Below are 21649 nucleotides of genomic sequence, written 5' to 3' on the forward strand. Positions count from 1 at the left end.
GATCCGCCACTGTACCCCGGCCTCTTCCTCATTATATTACGCCATCATGCAAACTTTTACAGAACAAATACATCACATTTTATATAGGAGCTATATACACTCACTGGTGTAGGCCTATCAGACATAAAAATGATTAGGCCTATACGGATTTTGTATTTATAGGACCTAACTGGATCCAGCTTTAGGCATGCAGTGTGTGGAAAATGTGTACAGTGTATTGAGTAATGTCAAAGCAAGCGATTGAATGGGATGGGCCTGTAGGCTCTAGCTGAAAACGTTAAGGAGACAAAAATCTAGCTTCTCCTCAATAATAGTACACGCACATGTAGTAATTATCGTCGTATATATGTCTCCGTAATACATGGATTCTTTATGGTCTATGCATTTAGAAGTAATAAAACTTCATGCCTATGGATACGTATGATTTGGGGCAAATATACTTAACGGAAGAAAGAAGTAGGTTCTTCTTCTTTTCCTGCAACGTGTAAAAGCCATTTCCAAAGAACATACTTGCGCACTGATACTGCTCAATAACCAGCATAACTAGGATCAATAACTCAGTTGCGAAGAGCATGGAGAGAGCTGTAGAGAACATCAAAAACAACAATAACGGAAATTTATCAGGAACTGTCCTAAAAGGATTTGTACTTTCTCAGTTATCACGGGTACATTGTCTCAGTTTTGCGATTTATGATAAAGTGAATTCAGAGACAGCATCACAAAATTATAATCATGATGCAAATTTCCCCACGCGCCATTTTTTTCTTTTTTACTTGTTTAATTCGTTTGCGATGTCCCTCTTGGACCACCATAATTTCGGCGGGATCCGATCGGATTGTCGAGTTTACCTTCAACTGACAAGACGTACGAACTCATCGTACGTACGTGTATCCACCACACGTATCGTATATGATCATACAGTACAGTAGCACACGTGCAGTACAGTGTGTTAACTCGTAGTCGATGATTCATGTAAAACTGTGTGAGCGGACACATGCGAAGACTGACGGAAAGGACAATGTCGACCACAACAAACTCCAAAAGAATTGCCTATGTCGGTGAGTTATGCTCTCGTTGTCAGCAGTGACTGTTACCATTTGGAATACCTCATCTAGGACTAGAATATAAATAAAACACGAAATAACAAAGTGTAGCTTGACAAAGTGGAGTAGTCTACCGGCTGCAGTCCCACCCTAAGAAATCGGCGTAAGGAATATTTTCCTCCCTGACTCGAGTCATATTATATCATAGATATGGTCTAATTTATTCGCATTGTTAGCACATTTGCCTTAGGCTTTACCTTTGAAATCAAGGGAATTTCGGAGAACTTCAATATGTGGACTGTCATGACGAATAGTTACATAGATTTTAATTCTAATTCATCCACATGTCTTTACTTTCCGTGTGTGTGTGTGTGTGTGTGTGTGTGTGGACATGTCATGAGTAATTAATTCAGATAGAATTATACTGATATTAGCAGCTGTGTAATGAATGAGGGGTTTTCAACCGGTTATTTTAGAATAGAATGGGGTGTGCGTCAGGGTGACCCATTATCACCTTATTTATTTTTAGTAGTTATTGAAATTTTGGCACATGCTTCGAGAAATGAGACTACTTTGAGAGGGATTGATCTTGGTGATTTTGAAGTAAAGCAGATACTGTATGCCGATGATCGATATGACAATTTTTATAAGAGATAAAGAGTCAGTTAGGTTACTACAAAACTTATTTCAGATTTTTTCGGAAGTCAGTGGTTTAAGGGTTAATATGGATAAAACGAAGGTTTTGATTATTGGTAAGGATGAAGAGAATGTAGCACAATTTCAGTTTGGAAGTATAGTTACAGAAATTAAGATTTTAGGGATTACATTTGCTTTAGAAAGGAAGAGAATGGAGGAAGTTAATTATAAAGAAATATTAAGTAAAATTAAAAGACTTTTAGGTTGGTGGAAGCAAAGAGATCTCACCATCATGGGGAAAATTCACTTACTTAAAACTTATGCTTTATCTAAATTGATTTATGTGGCGTCATCCTCTGTTGTTCCAAAATGGTTATTTGATGAAATTCAGAAAAGTTGCTTTGATTTTGTGTGGAAGGGCAAGGATCGTGTCAAACGAGCCATTATGTATCAGGATTACAAGGATGGTGGATTGAGAATGATGAATTTTGAATTGTGTGTGAAAACTCAGAGAGTGATGTGGGTAAAAAGACTTTTGTATGGAGAACGAAATATGAGTTGGAAAGTATACTTTGATCACAGTTTTAAAGCTGTAGGAGGTAGAATTTTATTTCTTTGCAATTATGAGACTAAAAAACTTTCACTTAAGGCACCATCGTTTTATTTAGAAATGTTAGCTGCCTGGGAAGACTTATATAACTGCAGAAGTTTTGAAGAAGGGAAAATTAATCCAATTATATTTAATAATAAAGATTTTTTATTGAGAGGGAAAATGATATTTAATGCAGATTTATATGAGCGGAAGGTTTATCACTTAGAACAATTATTTGATAAACAATCCATAAGACCAATTAGTTATTTTCAAAGTTTAGGTTTACAAAGTGAAAATATTGCTTATGTATGGAGTTTTTGTGAGTCCATTTTGAAAAGTGGGAAATATGATGGAATTTTATGCAATTGGTATGAAGTACCCTAGATGTCAGTGATTTTAATATACCTTTAAAGTTTTTTGGCCAAATTACAGATTTAAAAAAGATACAATCCAGGAAGATTTATTCACATTTCGTGTCTCTTTTAAAGCAGTCTTACTGTTTAGAAATTAGAGATGGACACCAAAAATTTGTTTTCGCTGATAAAAGTATGAGAGATATTTTTATAAGGCCCAGAAGTTCAACTCTAATTGGAGACTTAAGAGAATTTCAATATAAGTTATTACACGGGGCGATTTATACTAAGGAACAGCTCCTAAAATTTGGTTTTGTGGCTGATAATTTATGTTCCTTTTGTGGAAAAAGCTCTGAAACTTACTCGCATTTATTTTGGAACTGTGAAAAAGTTAAATCTTTATGGCATGATTTCATTGAGTACTTTCAGTTAGAAGAGTTACGTAATTTAGCTTGGCGGGATATACATATTGGTTTAGAAGGAACTTCTCACAGAATCAAACTGTACAACACTCTTATTCTTATAGTTAAACATATGTTATATAAAGCGAGGTCACAGTTAATAACACCGACATTGGTAGAATTAAAAAAGGCATTAATGACATGTCGAAAGGAAGAGAATGATATTGCCATAAGAAGAAATAAACCGGGTTTGCATTTGCTGAAATGGGAATGTTTAAAAAATTTTGTAAAGGATTAGTTTATTTATGCACCCGTACTTCTCCCCTTTTGTGTGTGTTTGATTACTGACTTCTTTTCTTTAGATATTTTTGAGTTCAGAGATAAGTATTGTGTATATAAAATATATATGCAGGTATGTGGATATGTATATTGTGTGTATGATATGTGTATGTGCATGCATGTATTGTGTGTATGCAGCATATGTCCTAAGCATAATTAGCATAATTATTATGTTCTGAATGCGAGCAGAAATAACTGTGTGTTGTGGTGAGTGAATGTGTGTGCAGGGGGTGTGGAAGTGTGTTTAAGTGGATGTGTGTGTGTGTGTGTGTGTGTGTGTGTGTGTTAAGCGGATGTGTGTGCAGGGTGGGTGTGTAAATGGGTGGGTGGATGAAAGGTGGATGAGATGAGAGGTGGATGAGAGGGAGTGTGTCTGTCTCGGGTAAGGAGGTGGATGTAGTGTAGAGGGTGGGGAGGTGGTTTAGAGATGAGAAGGATGTTTTTTTCTTTTTTTGGGGGGGGGTTTAAAGTTTAAAGTTATGAGTAGTTGAGGGTTGGGTATGGTGGAAAGGTGGGAATGAGGGTGGTTTATGTTGTTGTTGTTGTCATCGTTCTTTTGATATAATAGAAATTTCATTTCCTGTTTTTTTAGTGTTTGGCTAAATTGCTCACAAATGTATATATGAATTCTGCTTGTTTGTTTTGTAGTTAAAAAGGAATGATCGGATAATTCATTCTATTTCCTCTCTTCTGTTTGATATCTGCCTTAAAATGAATTGAATGATTATTCTTGTTTTATGGATTATGGATTATGTCTCATAACTGTAGGAATATCTACATGATTTATGACAGATGTTATGTAGAATGTGTGTAATTATTTTTGGAATTGTTATATTCTCAAAGGAAATGGAATTAATAAAAAGATCACTGAAAACAAAAAAATAGACTAGCGTCTAGACTGTAACGGTAGGTCTACACTATCTATCGAGCTATCTGGGCATTATCGTGATATAGTCCCCACCTAGATCCCCACCACAGTGCGCGTGCACCCGCGCGATTAGGGTTAGGTAGGGTTTTATTTAGTACGGACACGCAGTGGTGGGGACTATTTCACGATTATGCCGCTATCTGTAAAAATAGGGGCTCTAGAACCCCCTCTTACAGTTACTGATAAAACTGTCTACAACTGTAAACAGCACATGGTCAGGTAGCCCCGGAGACCGCGCGGCCAGGCGCGGTCCTGGCGGCTTCCCCGCAGTTTCGCTTATGTGAGAATAACGAATAGCTCCCCTATTCTGTGCGCTTGTGCAAGTGATTGTGAATTCTGTGAACATCGGTGAGCTGCTTATAAGACATCATTTTGTGCATCATAAGCAATGAAATGCATCAAACAGTCGCCGATGATAGTCATTTAGGTTTCATCGACCCATGTAAGTATTCCTAGTAGTTTCTGTTGAAAAATTAAGGAAATATAGCGCCGCAAAGGCACCCGTTTGTTCAACATGAAGATCTGAATGGGAGCACGGCGCAGCCGCCACACGCTGCGTGTGGCGGCTGTCGCAGTTAGTGGTCAGGGAGGTGAACTTTCCACCTCCCTGGTTGATGCGATTGGAATTTCAGAAAACAATATGTCTGCAGTTGATGTTTTGTTGTTCTTCCTATTCATCTAGAATTTACCTAGCCCACAACTGTTAACTGCAACCTCACAACTAACAATGGTAGTAGAAGTCAATTTCAATGTGTTGTAATTCCCATGGACAAAATCATGTTCTACACTCTTGGCCTCAACTCCTAACATCACAATATCAGTGCATGTCATGCAGAGCTCTAGAACTGTAAGGCTGCAGTGAAAAGAACACACATTTTGAAAAAATATTCCTACAGGGTTGGTAAAATCTTGATTGAAATGTCAAAATATCAGTTCAGGTATGTATGGTTTTTTTTTCACTTTTAGAGTTATGAAATCTACATGTATTTATGAAGAGTTCCTTCCCAATAGGTACTACAACTATAAATCGACTTTCACTCAAAAGGAGAAAAAAAAGCCCTGATTTTTATTTCACAGGCCTCTGAAGCCTTTTCATGCAGTGACTAATTTAGAATGTCCTACACGTTGTGTATGATTGATTCATAATAAACAGGATCAAGAAAATGTGCATTCATTTATAGAGCAGACAAATCAGTGCCTACACTGATATTTAATGAATTGATATTTTGGGGGATTTTATGGACTTGCTGCCTTTTGAAACGAAACTTTCATCACAGAGATATACTAGTACATTTTGCGTAACTACTCCTTTTGCATTCTTCTTGGATGATTTGTTATCCCTGTGCATTCTCTTTTGTTTATCTCTCCAAAGAATTTATATGCATGGAAATTAATATTTCTGAGCCAGTCATTGCATATTGTATGTGGGTAATCTGGGAAGTTTAATACACAGCTAAGAAAGCCAGCCTGCCTGGCATTTATTAGGTCAAAGTGCAATAAAGTTATTGACACTGGTTTCTGATTGGATCCTGCTGGATGTAGCACCTTTGAAACAAGGGTTGTTTTTCTTCACCTGATTTCCGTAATTTCTCACAAAACTTCCAATACTTTTAGAGTTTACTGTGTAAGACTAATAATGAAAGAGAAAGTCCTATTTCATGAATATAGATTTGAAGCATCTTTTGGAAAGGAACACTTTGTATCTATATAGTATTTACACCTTCAACTTACTGTATACATTGATTTGCCTTTTCTTTTTTCTCTGCTCTCCTCTCCAGGGGGCTTGGCTGAGGAGGTTGATGAGAAAACCCTTCATGCAGCATTCATCCCCTTTGGCGACATCATGGACATTCAGATCCCGCTGGACTACGAGTCTGAAAAACATCGTGGGTTCGCCTTTGTCGAGTTTGAGTTTGCCGAGGTACATGTGTATGTGAGGTAGCACATTTTTTGCAGGATGTGCTTGATACTTGTACAAACATATAAAATGACTGCACAGGAAACTTCCATCATAACAAAGTTCTCAAGACCAGCAGTATGTCTACCTTGGATATCGAAATTTTGTTGTAGCCTCACAAATAAAGTATAGAGGTAATGATCTGTGGATCTGATATGAATTTTTACTTGATTGTAATGAAATCTAGTTACAACCATATTTATTATAACTGGAGCACGCTGTATACCTTGCCGTAAAGTTAGCGTTCATAGTGATTGGCAGCGATTGGAGTATAAACTACTTGCACTATTTTAAATGGGGAAAGAGTGTAAAGCTCTATCTGCTGCTTTGTTACTGAGCTTGAGAGGGTTATCCAGTTGCCATGATGCCAAGCTCATGTTTTTGCCTAATGGATAATTGTCCAGTCTCTTATTGCAGTGATGAATGAATGAGAAATGGACTGTCTAAAATTATTCATTAATGTATGAGACTCTCACACATCTGTGTACAGGAGAAGAGCAGAGTGCGCAAACAGCGAACGTTTGGCACTATTAAAATTTAGAGTGAGAGATTATCCATTCATGTAATGTAATTTTGACTCTGCTGAAAGGCTGATAGTTACAGGGGACTGCCAGGCAAAGGAAAGAACTGTTTATGAGTCAGGTTCATAAAGTTTTTTTGTATTTATGTTCAATAGCTCAGAAGCTTCATGAAAAATCATAATGGAAATTAACAAGACTTTTTTTTCATTTTACAACTCTGTTGTGTCTTTAAAACGTCAAAGAATAAAACATGGAGCTTCCATTACTTTTGTGCTATTTAACCACTCACTGTCATGACTCCACAATCTTTCCCAGTATGATGCATAATGTCTTTCCTCCTGCCAATATTTCTGTTCTTACAGGACTGTGCAGCTGCAATTGATAACATGGTGAGTATGCTGCCATGGCAACGTATCATGCTCCTGAGATGTGACACACCTTTTGCCATTGTGCACTGGGTAAAACGAGGAGCAGCAAAAACATTTTCCTTCAGGGCAAGTCTCCCCAAAAATTTGTCCATTGAGCAAAGCAAAAAGATAAGTAAAATGTCCAGGCAGTGTAGAAAATGTGTAAACTACATTATTTTAGAACCGATTGTCATATTTTTCTCATACTTCCTCTTTCTACATTTTGCTTTGCTTAATGCACATGGTTCGGGGAAACTTACTCTTTAATCAGTATTGAAGAAAGAAAAATATACAAACAGCAGACATTTCTTTTTTAACACATAATTGCCTTACTCGCACTAACGAGACACTTCCTCATGTTAAGAGTAATATACAGTGGTAGAGCTTACACTAGGTGTGGTAAACAGCTGTTGATATCGGAGGCTCTTTAAGATTAACATTTGTCAATGTTTCATTCAACATTTGTCATGATACAAATTAGGTGGGTTTTTTTTATCTCTAAGGAGAGTTACAGAAACATTAGAATGAAAGAAAGAATTTTGCATACGTGTATGTACTATATTTGTAAATGTTTAGATACTTTTGATTCATGTTAAAAGGAGTTAGATTAAATGATTGAATCTATGAACATTTTCCCCCTAGCTGTTCCAGAACCTGTGCATCCCCAAGCATCTTTTTCAGCATTAAATGTTATGTAGCCAGATGTTTATGTGACTGAACATAGTTTGTTGCTAACTCTGAGTAACTGTACTTGTCCCCAGAATGATTCCGAGCTCTTTGGTCGCACCATCCGTGTGAACCTTGCCAAGCCCATGAAAATCAAGGAGGGATCGGGGAAACCGGGTAAGTGAGGCGCATCAAGTTTCATATTTTGTTTCCTGTTTCGTGGTAGTACCAGTCGAGATCTGTTGTGTCATTTTATGTCAGTATGAAGAGCTTGTGGTGCCAGCAATTGAGAGCCCTGGCTGAAGTACTGATTGTTTCATTTCTGGGTAGCTCTAACAGGAACTTAGCTAGCTCGAACAGAGTTCTAAGAATGGAGTAGCTGCTCTTGAGGTCGATGTTTTGGAGCAGATTGATAGTCCTTTGTCTGGATGACTCTCAAATGGTGACCCGGCAAACTCTTCTAGCAAATATGCCTCATCATGCAAACCCACACTTTCAAATAACACATGATCACTATGTGACAGTTCCTGCTGTTTTTTTCACTTGATTTATCATATCCAAGTGCTGACTGTCCCGATGATAGTGGTAGTTTTCCCATGACATGTGATTATAATGCGGATCAAGTGAATGCAGTTCTTATACTGAGGAACGTTGATCATTCCTTTCAAAAGTTATGAATTTTCACATTTTTGACTGATTTCATGTTCTAGCCTCTTAGAAGATTTGTTAAGTGGTCATTAGATATTATCGAGAAGTGATTTTATTTTTTGCGTTTTTTTTTTCTAAATTCCATTTGTATCTCTAATTATTTATTACATGTACAGCTGTACAACAGGAAATTTTGTAATCATTGAGTTATTGACTGTAACTTTGTAAGAACTTGATAACTTTTGAAGGGGTTGCTCAATTTCTCTATCAATTTTCAGTGATTTATTCTCCTATCAAATTTCTTTCTGCATTTGCTGAGTCCACTTCATAAGTTTTGAGTAGTTCCTGTTTACCAATCCCGCCAAGACTCGAGGAGAATTGGTGTAACTTTCCCTGGGATAATCTTGCTGATTTGGATGATGATGCACAAAGGAATTCACTTTAACAGAAATAATCAGACTCCATCATATTAACGTGAAGTAACTATGTAAATTGTAGCATGTGTGTCATAAATGGCAGGAAAAACAAATGAGGAAATGACTACCCATTTGCAGTCCAAAAGCTCTTTTGATAATGTTATAAAACTCAACTGTAATTGTACAATGAATTCTCTCAATTTTTTTTAGACCTTTTCTCTATTAAAAGCACTTCCTTTTTGCCAAGATTCTGGTAGAGCAGTTGCATAATTTCCACATTCAAAGGGGCAACCTATCAAAATACAATGAAACCTTGTTACAAAGAGGTGGGATATTGAAAAAAGAAAAGAAAAGAAAGAAAAATTCATAAGAAAACGATTTTTCAGGTGAAAAGCCTATGTTACGGCACAAATTGTCGCCCCTGCATAATTTGTTACCTGGCGACACACTTCCTTGAAACCTTGAAAACCGTGACTTTGTACATGGCTTGTTTGCATGGATGTAGCCCTTAAGTTATGTGTTGGTATTTCAATGACTATGTCCAGAATGATATTACCCCCCAAAATGTGCTTGAAGGGCGGGCGACAATTTGTGCCATCAGCCCTCTGCACAAATTGTCGCCAGACGACAAATTGTGCAGGGGTGACAATTTGTGCCATCACTACAGCTCCATGCACAATTTATTGCCTGTTTCAGGGGGCGACAATTTGTGCCGGGGCAACAAATTGTGTCACAAAAACCCTATATGTATTTATTTTTTTGGTACCCTGATATGTAGCGAGAAATTGTGTATAGCAACTAATTGTCTTGGGGTTTTTAATAGGTTGTCATTATAACGAGGTTCCCCTGCATCTCAATCTGTATTGCCTTATTCTTGCATCAATGCCAATCTTTCACGGTCTTACCTCATTGCAGTTTGGTCTGATGACAACTGGCTCAAGAAGTATGCAGGAGCAACTCTGAAGAACGAGGAGGGAGGCGTGGTCGGAGGGGACGATGGTGACGCCACGGCAACCAAGAGACCAGCTGAAAAGTCCGATGAGGTAATGATGTGAAGAAATTTCAGTCGCATAAAGTCATGTGATTTGTGATGCAGGTCTGAAATTCATTTCCCAAACACAACTTTAGAGTTTAATGATTTCCGTATGCAAAGTGGGTAACAGACCAAGACGGACAAATAATCAGAAGTATCCCTGCTGAATCATAATTTCATCATGTAACCAAGCATATTTATTTATTTTTTTTTTATTTTTTTTTTTTTTGGGCATGACACAAGGCACTAATGTTGTTATGAACAGAGTTAAGAGTATTAACAAAATTTTGCTATAATGAAGTAACGATTCAGACCCCCAAATTCTTAGCCCTAAGGTCTGAGACGTGCAAATTTCCCTTTGATTGTAGCAAAATTTGCAATGAAAGAGAACTGCTTGTCCCGAAGACCTCGTAATAATGAGAATCGGCTGTATTAAAAGGCATCATATTTCCTATGAAAGGGCATATGAATACAATTGGTTTTTCTTAGGACTCTTACACATCGCTTTACAATGATTTTAATTTTGGTGGTATTTTGATGATGGCAATAGATTTGTACTGTACTGTATGCTGTATTCCTACTCTATCACAGTATTCTTCCTAAATCTACATTGTATGAAGTTTCAAGACTTAAGTTTCTGTTCCCGTATTTTATTGCCTCCTTCTCTTGGCTCACATCTTGAACATGACACTGATATGTTAAGTCATGCCTTACAGGAATGGGATGTAGTATTCATTTACAGCTATTATGGGTTGCTGTACCTCAAGAGACGAGAAGTTAATTGACAGGGCAGACTAAGAGAGAATGGAGGATGTAAACTTGTGCTCATTTTGTTTAATTCTAAACATGCCCAGGCACTTAGCTGTAACTTGCCAAAGTCTTTCATCGCCATTTAGTTAAATACCATCCAAATTGATTTTGGTTGTATCAACATTGTAAGTCAACCACCTCTTTCAGGCATAATAGTTTGCCTCAGTCCAACAGGAAAGCTACAGTGACGCAAGAATTTAGGGGAATGAGGTACTGTATACGCCATATATTTCGTGAGTCTAAACTTTCATGAATCGAGAATTCCCAACAATTTTGCAAGTGGTTTAAATAAATTCACGATTATGGACTCCTGTACTGAATGGAGAAGTGTACACACGTACGTCACATTCACATCGGGATCGGAGTCAATATTTTTGCGTATCTTTGATTTAGCAAATAGCACCTGACTCGCAAAATTCACAAAAATAAAAACATCGCAAAATATTTGGCGTATACAGTAATCTCTGCTGATGGGCAGTTAGTTTGCAAACATCTGTGCCAATCGGCTAAAACTAGCACTTCATAATAGTAGATATGCCAGTTGGCAAACAGAACAAAGCACACTAACTTGACAGTACATTTGAAACATTTGTATCTGCAGGCCACAGAACCGGCACCCAAGAAGTCAAGAGCCAACCCACAGGTGTTCTTTGACATCAAGATCGGCAGCAAGCCGGCAGGAAGGATCACGGCTCAGCTTCGTGCCGATGTAGCTCCCATGACAGTAGGTCAGTTGACTCTGAAGATCTTATGCCAGAACACTGGACTCAATGTCACTGGGTCATCTACTAAATTCCAAGCAATACAAAGATAGATATAATTTGCCTTGTGTATCAGTACATCAAACTATGGTTTTCTGCCCTGGCATGGGTATATCCACATCTATATAATATGTATCTCTATAGGTATAATATCTGTATTATGAAAATGGAGAAATGAAGAGAAATAATGATAATGAATCGTCTTTCCTTGTTTGGATTTATCAAATATCAATTTCAATTTGTCCTCCACTGTTGTGTCTCCCTCTTTTTTGTCCCCGCCGAACGAGTTCGAGCAGGGGACTATGAAACGGGCTCCGTACGTGTGTGTGTCCGTGTGTCCGTGTGTCCGTCCGTCCGTGTGTCCGTCCGTGTGTGCGTCCGTGTGTGATCAAAATGTTCAAAATGCTACTCCTTCGCCATTTCTAACCCGATTTTGATTCTGTTTGCTTTATATGATGGCACTACATGGGAGCTTTGAAACTTCTATACAGAATTTCAGTTGTGACCTTTGACCTTGACCTTTGACCTATATTGTACATTTTGCTTCAAAATGCTACTCCTTCGCCATTTCTAACCCGATTTTGATTCCGTTTGCTTTATATGATTGCACTAGGTGAGGGCTTCAAAACTTCTACACAGAATTTTGACCTTTGACTTCTTTGACCTTTGACCTTGATTTTTGACCTATATTGTAAATTGCCTACAAAATGCTACTCCTTCACCATTTCTAACCCGATTTTGATTCCGTTTGCTTTATGTGATGGCACTAGGTGAGGGCTTCAAAACTTCTACACAGAATTTTGACCTTTGACTTCTTTGACCTTTGACCTTGATTTTTTAAACTATATTGTACATTGGCTACAAAATGCTACTCCTTCGCCATTTCTAACCCGATTTCGATTCCGTTTGCTTTATGTGATGGCACTAGGTGAGGGCTTCAAAACTTCTACATAGAATTTTGACCTTTGACTTCTTTGACCTTTGACCTTCATCTTTTTACCTATATTGTACATTTTGCTACTAAATGCTACTTCCGGCGGGGACATATATTACGCACCGCGTAATTTCTACTTTTCCTTGTTCTCTCTATGATATGTATGAATTATGCATTTTTGTTTTGTTTTCCAAATTGTCTGTAATGTATAATCCTGCTCACTGTCATCAGAGTAGAATTTGAGATGTTTACAAATATTTGATCAAGTAAAGCAATGCGTACCGTTTTGTTTGACTGTGGGAATCAAATGTTTACTATAAATAGGTAGTATACTTTGGCAAGCGAATATCTTTTGAGAGAAACTGTAAGGCTTTAGCATAGATCTAAGGTATATGCAGAAGTACCCACATGTCAGTAGTATGAATTTTTAAAGAGCCTGAAGTAACTATTAAAAGTAATACGAGACAGTGTGATTGTTGCAAGTGAAACTACTCGTAAAGTTCTACAGTTTTCATCTATAGTCAATTGATAGTGTGACAGTTATCAATGTTATGGACTCTATGCCATTAGAGCACTGTATAATGGTCTCTTGAAACTTGTGTTGCCTCTGTATATTCAAAGTGGCATGTATGTATTTTACTATTCAAAGAAATGTAATGTCAATATGCTGTAATTCTTGGAACTGGCATGTTTCGTTTGCGTGACAGTAATCCAATCCCGATGATGTTTGTTCTTTCCTTTTCTTTAATCACAGAGAACTTCCGATGTCTGTGCACCCACGAGAAAGGGTACGGCTACAAGGGGAGCATCTTTCACAGAATCATCCCGCAGTTTGTATCCTTTTATTAACCGCCTGACTGTCCCAAAGTGTCTTGGTATATCTGGGCTCACGTGGTACATTTGAGGCGAGCACAGTGATATATTAGCAAGAGACAGAGATTGGAACGCATGTACAAGAATGTATTGTTCAAAACATTTGAGACGAGCACAGTGATATATTAGCAAAAGACAGAGATTGGAACGCATGTACAAGAATGTATTGTTCAAAACATCTGTGGAATTTCACTTGTAGAAAGGACAACATCTTGATTAAACGAAACATTGAAAACTTTAATGTTTGAAGAGATTATCAGATTTCCAGCATGTTTCACTAGTCTTTAGTAGAATTCGCAATTCCATGTAGAGTATACGTGTACTTATTGTAATAGGGAAACATTCCCTTTAAATTTTGCACAACACACACACACACGCACACACATGATGCGCAGTGTTGGTTCCATGTGTCCGCATACCTGACTGCTGCTAGAGTATGTAAGTGACTTGCAGCAAGCGTGCTAAGGGGCCGTTTCAATGGTCAAGTCCCGCAGTCATTAGACACGCGACGTGTAGATAAGATGAACGCATCAGTCCCATTGTGAGCTCAATGGTTATGGTTTCGGATGCTGAACCATGGCAAAATGCCCTACAAGTACAAATCAAAACCATGCGCTGCCTCAAGTGTGTGAAAGCCGAGGTTGTGCATTGTGCTTGAAAGGCCCTTGTGATGTTTACTTATCTGTACATGTAGTACCTTTCCTGTGAAATGCCAGTCCATAATGACTTCTATTGTGAATAGATCTTCACATTGCAAATTCAGCAATTTGATCAAAAGAATGTATCAAACGTTTTTTAATAGTCTTTCAATTTTTCATTTTGCTCTGCACTCACTGATGTCCACCCCTGGGAAGACTGTCTTCATTGCCATTCGTGGTTTCATCACCATGAAAACCAGAAATCATTATCGTATCATTGATTTGGCACCTTTGGATTTCACAGCATGTCATTAATTGGTGAGAGGATATCAGAAGCTGACTGAAGTCATTAAATCTGTGCAAAATCAAGAAAATCAACAAAAACTTACTGTGAACTTTAATCATCAAAATTTTGTTGCTGATTCAAGAATCAGTTATTAAGTACGTATAGCAATTAAGATGCCTTTGAAAAGTATGCAACTGGAAAAAAAAAATGTATACAGCAATTGAACAAGAAAAGAGTTGAAATGAACAATATATTCTTGTGTGTGTGTTTGTTTTTTTTGTACTCTTATTGATGAAAAATTAACGACGAACAGTAAACTTTATATCAAGAGGAAAATCATCTAGGCAAACAAATGTAGTTTCTTGGACCTGATTGGTTAAATGCAATGGACATCTTTTCCCTATACAGTGTTGTTTCCACTATGAGGTACAGGTGCATATATGTGTATGTTTAGCAATGGGTCAAACATTAAAAAAAAAAATGGTTTTGTGTTGGAGACTGATTTTTTTTGAAAAAAATTGATTCTTATATGTCAACCAAACAAAGCACATTGTTACAAAATCTTCACACAACTTTTCTGAGAGCACAGTCTCACATGTACATAACAGTTTTTGCTGCTACTGCTGACTTTTACAGGATACATTGTAGTTTTCAAGTCGTTTGTGACATTTAAAAAAAAATGGTTAAAAAAAGCCTTGACCTAAAGCCTATACCAGATGTGTCAAGGCGGCGACTTCACCAATCACAATGGGACTGGCGGGAAGTCCATCTACGGCAAGAAGTTTGCTGATGAGAACTTTGTCCTGAAGCACACTGGACCAGGTGAGTCAAATGAAATAATTTGTGTTAAGCAAACTACCGGTACACTCAATATTATGTTTAACTTTGTTAGATAGAGGAAATTCAACATATTTTGACTTTTGTAGTATAAAAGAGTGCTTGACTTATGCCGCTTTCAGAAAGCAGGGCAATGATATTATGCTTACCGTATGCCAGTATCAAATGGAGGACATGTGTGCTTTTCATAAAAAGAATTAGATTTTGTGGAATTCTCTTTATATTTTCTTTCGTATTGTTTTCTGTATATGACCTCACAAAATGATGACGTTTTCTCATCCAGCGATGGTGGGCTTTTCAACTTTTCAAGGGATTGTCAGATTTTCCTCAAACTTTCATTGATGCATTCTATTGATATTGCTAGATTCACTCATAACCACATGCATGATATTTGGATTTCATTCCCCTCTTGTGTGAAAACCACTCCTGAATCTGTAATTGCTCCCAACTCTTAGCTGTATTACAAGTCTATGCACCAATTTATAGTTACTCCCCCTCAATCCCCCCTCAGAGTGCACTTTCAACAATATTGAACAAATAAGGAAAGAAAGAAGAAGTTTCACCTGACCATGTAAATGATGATTGAACCATGAGCAGACTACGGTGGTCTTTACCTGGTCATGATATTTACTGAGAAATGCTGACAAACATTAAAACATATCATTGCTTGTGTCTGGGTTTTTTGTTCCCCCAAGGTACGCTGTCGATGGCTAACTCTGGACCAAACACCAATGGATCTCAGTTCTTCCTCACCACAGAGAAAACGGAATGGTAAATGTACCTGAGGAGTCCACCCCATCAAAGTGATGTTATGGCTGAATGTTTTATTACAGTCTTATGATTTCATTTTCTTGTTTCACCTTGGGCCCCTTTCATAAAACTTGTCATCGGTGACAACTGCCACATTTCTATTGACAAATTTTCTCTCAGCCAATCAGATGCAAGGAATCCAGTAGCTTGTCATATCTATGACAACTTGTCACTGATGACAAGTTTTATGAAACGGGGCCCCTGATCATAGTTTTCTTCATCTCTTCTTTTTCTAAAAACAATATGTCTACTTTGCTTGATGGTTATAATTGGGACCAATATTGGTTGTTTTGTCTCTTTTATTCTGATGTCATTTCAGGGGCTTTAGTCATGAGATATAATTTGTTTTTAAGGATCACCTATTATTTCAGATATGGTGGTTCTGCTGCTGGCATATTTCACTAAAATGTATCTGAAATAAGAGCTAATGTCACCCTTAATTTCATGAACACATTCTCCCAAACAATATAATTACTACTAGGAGTTTACAAAATTCATTGATTACACACAACGTTTGTTCTTTGATAGCAGACCTATATATATGTGATGCAATACTTTATTTCACCATCAATTACTTTGTTGCAATTTGATTGTCCAGGCTGGATGGCAAACATGTGGTCTTTGGTCAAGTCATCGAGGGGATGAACGTCGTGAGGGACATGGAGGCAGTCGGAACAAAGTCCGGCAAGCCGCGGGAGACCGTCACCATCACGAACTGCGGGGAGCTAGTATGATGGACCCCGGCTTGAGGCCCTGCCCGCCGGGTTCGTGGGCAAACTCCCTGGCTCCTGTAGAGGGAAGAAACTTTTGGCTACTGTGCTTGTCTCAAGTATGTAGACAAGAGGGCACAATCACTGGAGGAGATGGAAACGTTGCAGGACAAAAGGAAGGATCGTCCATACCCAAGTTTGCTCTCGGCTGCAGTGGTGGTGACAATTGTGATGTTGACTGTGAAGTCTGCGATGGAATAGGAGACACAGCAGGAATATGGATGATGACACGTGCTCTGCACCAGTCAATCTTGTGCTTCATCACTTTCACCTGCTCTGACCTTTGCTCGCCCCTCAACCTTTGGTGAAACAAACAAGTATTAGAATGGGCACCTGTTTCATACAGCTTGCCATGCACTCGTCCTTTACAGTGATACATTGAGTGCATCTTTGCCATGATGTTTACAGTGCTGCTTGATGCTATCAGGTGAAAAATTCATCCTCTACAAAGTGGAAAACCATATGGCTGAAGGCAGGAGGATTGAAAGTTTCTTGAGATACATGTCTCTCTCTTTCTCTCTCATCTGCCTTAGAATAAATTGGGATTCGATATTTTTTGACATTCAAAAAATATTTTGTAGGAAGCCAGACCAATGCACATTAAAGTAAATCAATCTCAATTAACCCCAATCGGCCTTGCCGAGCGAGCCCAACCAGGCCAGAATAATTTGGTCGGGCTTGATGGAGTAGATTTGATCAGCAGTGGGAACCCACCATTATGCAAGCTCAGAACTACCATCCACTTGAAGTTACTGTGAAGTGCAGAAAGTAACAACTGTAAAAGTGGATATATATTTGAGTGACTAATTTTTCACGCTCAGCTGAGTAAGAAGAGTTTCGCATGGGTTTATTTCTGTGGAATCAAGACATCAAGTACTGGAACACATGGCAAACAAAAGTACTTAAGATCTCAACCGTTGATCACGCAATCGCCACGAAAATTGGCACATGAATTACCTGTGGCGCTATCTACCACACTTTACTAAAAGAAATGGAAATTCTCATTATATCAATTAATTATGCTAATATATGCATAAAATCATACATTTTGCTGTAAATCAGAAAGTAAAGTTCCTGGAATCCTAATTTTTGGTGATAACATTCTTTGTAGCATTCCTAACAATGTACTAAAAAAAAAATTGTATTAATCTTGATTTTTACTGTATCTAAATTGTTTTATGAATTTCTTTTGTATTTCTTCATTTTTCAACCTTTTGTTTTATAATTCTTTTTCTGCAAAATTTATGGCAAAACCTTTTTCAAGCATAATTTTTCTAAAATTAATTGATTTCAGCCTATGAAAGTGAAAATAATCTTTTAGGCCTTAAGCCTTTTTAGGGTTAAATTGTTGAATGCCAATATTTTCTCCACTCTGTGATTGAGGCTGTACCTGTTAATCCCAAACAAATAGTGGTCGATTCAATTCCCTTATGACAGATCATGTAATGTAACGTCTGACAAACAATGCCTTCATTTGTGATAGACTTGAAATCATTTATTGCAAATGCATTCTGCATCCAGAGGGAAAAAAAAAATCCTACCCTTTCATTCTCATTTTCCTGCCCTATAGTTACCTGTACATGTATGTTTTCATTATTGAGGAATAATCAATGTACAGGATACCTCAAAACTGTTCTGCTGTATACAACTTTGTAGTTGACTGCTGTACTAGATTTTTTTTCCCCTGTTGACCCAGTGGTGAGAGTATATTAAATCATTATTTTCCTATTGACTACATTTCAATACTGTACTTTAAGTTTATATGCATTGTTTATTAGCTTTGTGTTAATTTTCTGATGGTGGGGGGGGGGGGGAGGATTTTGTTGCTAGGCTGCAGCCCAGCCTTGTGTGAGTGAGTGTGTGTGGGTGTGTGTATGCGCACGCACACTTGTCTGGTTACATGTACATGTATGGTTATACAGTCCGCCTTGCCTCAGTTGAATCTGTGAGGATTGAAGAAATAGATTCGACTTCTAGAGAGAAAATTTGACTTATGAGGGAATTAAATCAATAGAATACTGCGAAACATGATATATTCACAGCATGAATTTTTCGCGAATTGGAGCCGCCGGCTTTTGCGGAATGAAATTTTTGCGAACTGCCACTGGCATTCAATGCATATAGTGAAGACAAGAACTTTTGCATGCATTTTAATTTCGCAAATCTTGGCGCTCGCGAAATTCACAAAATTAAAATGCATGCGGACATTCCTCGTTTTACAGTATGAACAGGACTTGGAAACACCTTCAACTTAAGCAATTATTCAACTTATTAAATGCAAGGTTGACTTTGAGCAAGATTGACTGTACTTGAGGTGTAGAGTGTTGATAGAGATGTAATGGTTCCCCCAACCAGGGAATTATTTCATTCCTCGTTTTACAGTATGAACAGGACTTGGAAACACCTTCAACTTAAGCAATTATTCAACTTATTAAATGCAAGGTTGACTTTGAGCAAGATTGACTGTACTTGAGGTGTAGAGTGTTGATAGAGATGTAATGGTTCCCCCAACCAGGGAATTATTAAAGTGCATTTTAATAGGTGCACTGTACTTTATTTGTCCAATGCCTACTGTGGTTAATGAGTTTGCATCTGTTTGTGCAGCATCCTTATACGTGGCTGTATCCATGGCAGCCAACATATTCCCATCAATAGGAAAACAAGTATAATAATACATGGGATCATCATTATAGCAAAGGACCCAAAATCCATGAAATGTGCCAGGTTTTTCGCTAAGTGTACAAGAGCAAAGAAATGTACTGTATAAGCTGTTACTTTCGCAAGGATTTAATTTTCCTCAATTTGTTAATCACTGTTGGAAAACGAATTTAGCAACATGCAAAAATTTTGCCATGCGCTAGGATAATAATGCATTTACTTTAACCATGTGTCAATGCAGGAAAACAACATCTTGCAAAATGTCTGTGAGATCATTCGCCAAATTATCTGCACGAAAATAATAGCATACATTCAGTTAAGAGTTGCGACCTGCAAAACCAACTTTTTATGAGAGGGTTTTGTTATATCTGACCTCTTTAAACAAGGTTCTGCTGTACAAGTATCATCTTTTTGGAAGACAATAAATGTGTTATTTTGTGCAGGTGTGTGGATGACAGTCTCCAATGACAGAGAAAGTGATGGGGGGGGGGGCATTCACTAAATGAAACTGAAGTGTATACTACTACAAATGTACAATTGTAGTAAATTCTAGTGTCATCAAGTGCCCCCCCCCCCCCACATACACACTACAGCAAAGTGGGCAGCACACACCAGACCTTGAATGCTCACATTTAATAGCTCACTTGAGCCATTTTGCTTTAGTACAGTTGTAGGTGAACTATTATGTAAGTGAGGACAAAATTGAATGATGAACCACGACAAAATAAAGGTTTGTTTTTATGCTTGTATTTTCTTTTGCACTTTCTGTTTAAGCAAGAAATCTTTAAATTATACACATACAGACAAAACGCAATGTTACAGTGCTGTAGATGACACCCACTATACATAAATAATTACAGGATGCTCATGTGAACACAAAATATGTAAACATTCATTTCACATAGACTGATACAAAAAATTACACTTACTCAAAGAAAACTTGATGCTGCTTTACTTATTTTCAAACAAGGAAAAAAGAGAGAGAGAAAAAAAGACATTGTCTACACATTTTTCTTTGGTGGCTGTTGCTGATTGAAATACAGAAAAAACTGAAACTTTTCATGATCACCTAATTATTTCATCAGACAGGTAATGTAGTTGATATAACATGACCACGGACAATTCTGGATATCATCAACCTGTTGAAGACAAGTCCTGAGTATACTCGGACAGGTGTCTACGGAAATGTGTGTTGTTGCAAAATCAGCCCGTCCTCAACGGGTAAAAAAAAAAACAATCACATTTTGAGATTGTGTTGAATTGAAGTTCTGAAGTACATTGTATCAATAACAAATTTCTAACAAACATAGACACAGCTGTTTGTAAAGGGGAAAAATTCAAGTACATGTATCTCTGAGTCAGTTAATTTGCGAAGACCATTTGAAACAAAAAATAGTTGATCCCCATGAAACTTGTCAGTAAAAGGTATGTAGGGCAAGACATAAAATTACCCACCCTCGGCTGTTTAGGTTATTTCAATGACATTACCAGATTTGTAAATATGATACCTTTCCTCTAGACTGTGAAGTAGAATTTTAAGAGACACTTTCCTTGTGCTTCCATTCCAAAATTTCAAATCATTACATCGGAAATTTGGGAGACCAATGATGTTTCCCATACATTGTCACAAGCTAGAAAGATGGAATGTATTCTATCTACACCATAATTCGCAACAGTTCATTAAAGCCTGCATAATAATATAAAGTTCCTCTTACAAATGATGCTATGTACACACATTTCTTGGAAGCTCCTCTTTGAGTAATCTTGTCTGATAAATTACAGACTTAAAAAAAAAAAAAAAGCCATACAGACATGACAGATTGACGAGGAAAACATGCGCAAATTTTTGATATGTCAGCCTGCGGTGAAGGTAAAACGTCAACCCTACAATAAAACAAAAATTAAACCACCCCGGCTAAGAAAAGAGAATGAAGTGAGGAGAAATCTACATATGGCATCTTTGTTTGTACCTGTCTTGTACTGGCTCCTAGGAAATGCATACCGTACACACCATTATATTTCATAAATCATGACTTGCAGAATGATCTCATGGATGGTTGAAATCGCAAATGAAAGCAGGGGGTCAGAATTAGGAAAGAGTGTATTGTACCATCCTTTGTCGGGAGTAATCTACATTGCAAGCAATTTCATCTTTTGAGAGAAAAAAAAAAACATAACCTACATTTCTGTCACTAATATTTGGTGAATGCTTAGTTTCACAAACATCAGTCAACTCATACAATTTATGATAAAAACACTGAAATATATGGTGTATACCATGATCAGATTTTCGACTTACATATCAAGAAACTCTGGCTAGAGTGAGGCTCAC

General features: G+C 37.5%; 1 protein-coding gene across 1 annotated transcript; it reads left to right on the forward strand.

The window, feature by feature from the left end:
• Window positions 1-1018: 1018 nt before the first annotated feature.
• Window positions 1019-16963, forward strand: LOC139716099 (peptidyl-prolyl cis-trans isomerase E-like). The gene is made up of 10 exons (XM_071627656.1): window positions 1019-1058; window positions 6071-6213; window positions 7133-7159; window positions 7939-8020; window positions 9823-9950; window positions 11352-11478; window positions 13200-13279; window positions 14959-15064; window positions 15775-15850; window positions 16488-16963. The coding sequence occupies exons 1-10, from the start codon at window positions 1019-1021 to the stop codon at window positions 16621-16623; spliced, it is 945 nt and encodes a 314-aa protein (XP_071483757.1). The 3' UTR covers window positions 16624-16963.
• Window positions 16964-21649: the final 4686 nt, after the last annotated feature.

Source organism: Diadema antillarum, unplaced genomic scaffold, assembly GCF_040938485.1.
Source record: "Diadema antillarum isolate AM-2024a unplaced genomic scaffold, OU_Dant_1.0 scf00000061, whole genome shotgun sequence".
NCBI lineage: Eukaryota > Metazoa > Echinodermata > Echinoidea > Diadematoida > Diadematidae > Diadema > Diadema antillarum.

Bases quoted from the DNA above. Each gene is read 5' to 3' on its own strand.
- LOC139716099 (XM_071627656.1), top strand. From the start codon at position 1,019: ATGTCGACCACAACAAACTCCAAAAGAATTGCCTATGTCG. The intron at 1,059-6,070 runs GTGAGTTATGCT...TCTCCTCTCCAG, and splicing joins CAAAAGAATTGCCTATGTCG to GGGGCTTGGCTGAGGAGGTT. The intron at 13,280-14,958 runs GTATCCTTTTAT...AGCCTATACCAG, and splicing joins ACAGAATCATCCCGCAGTTT to ATGTGTCAAGGCGGCGACTT.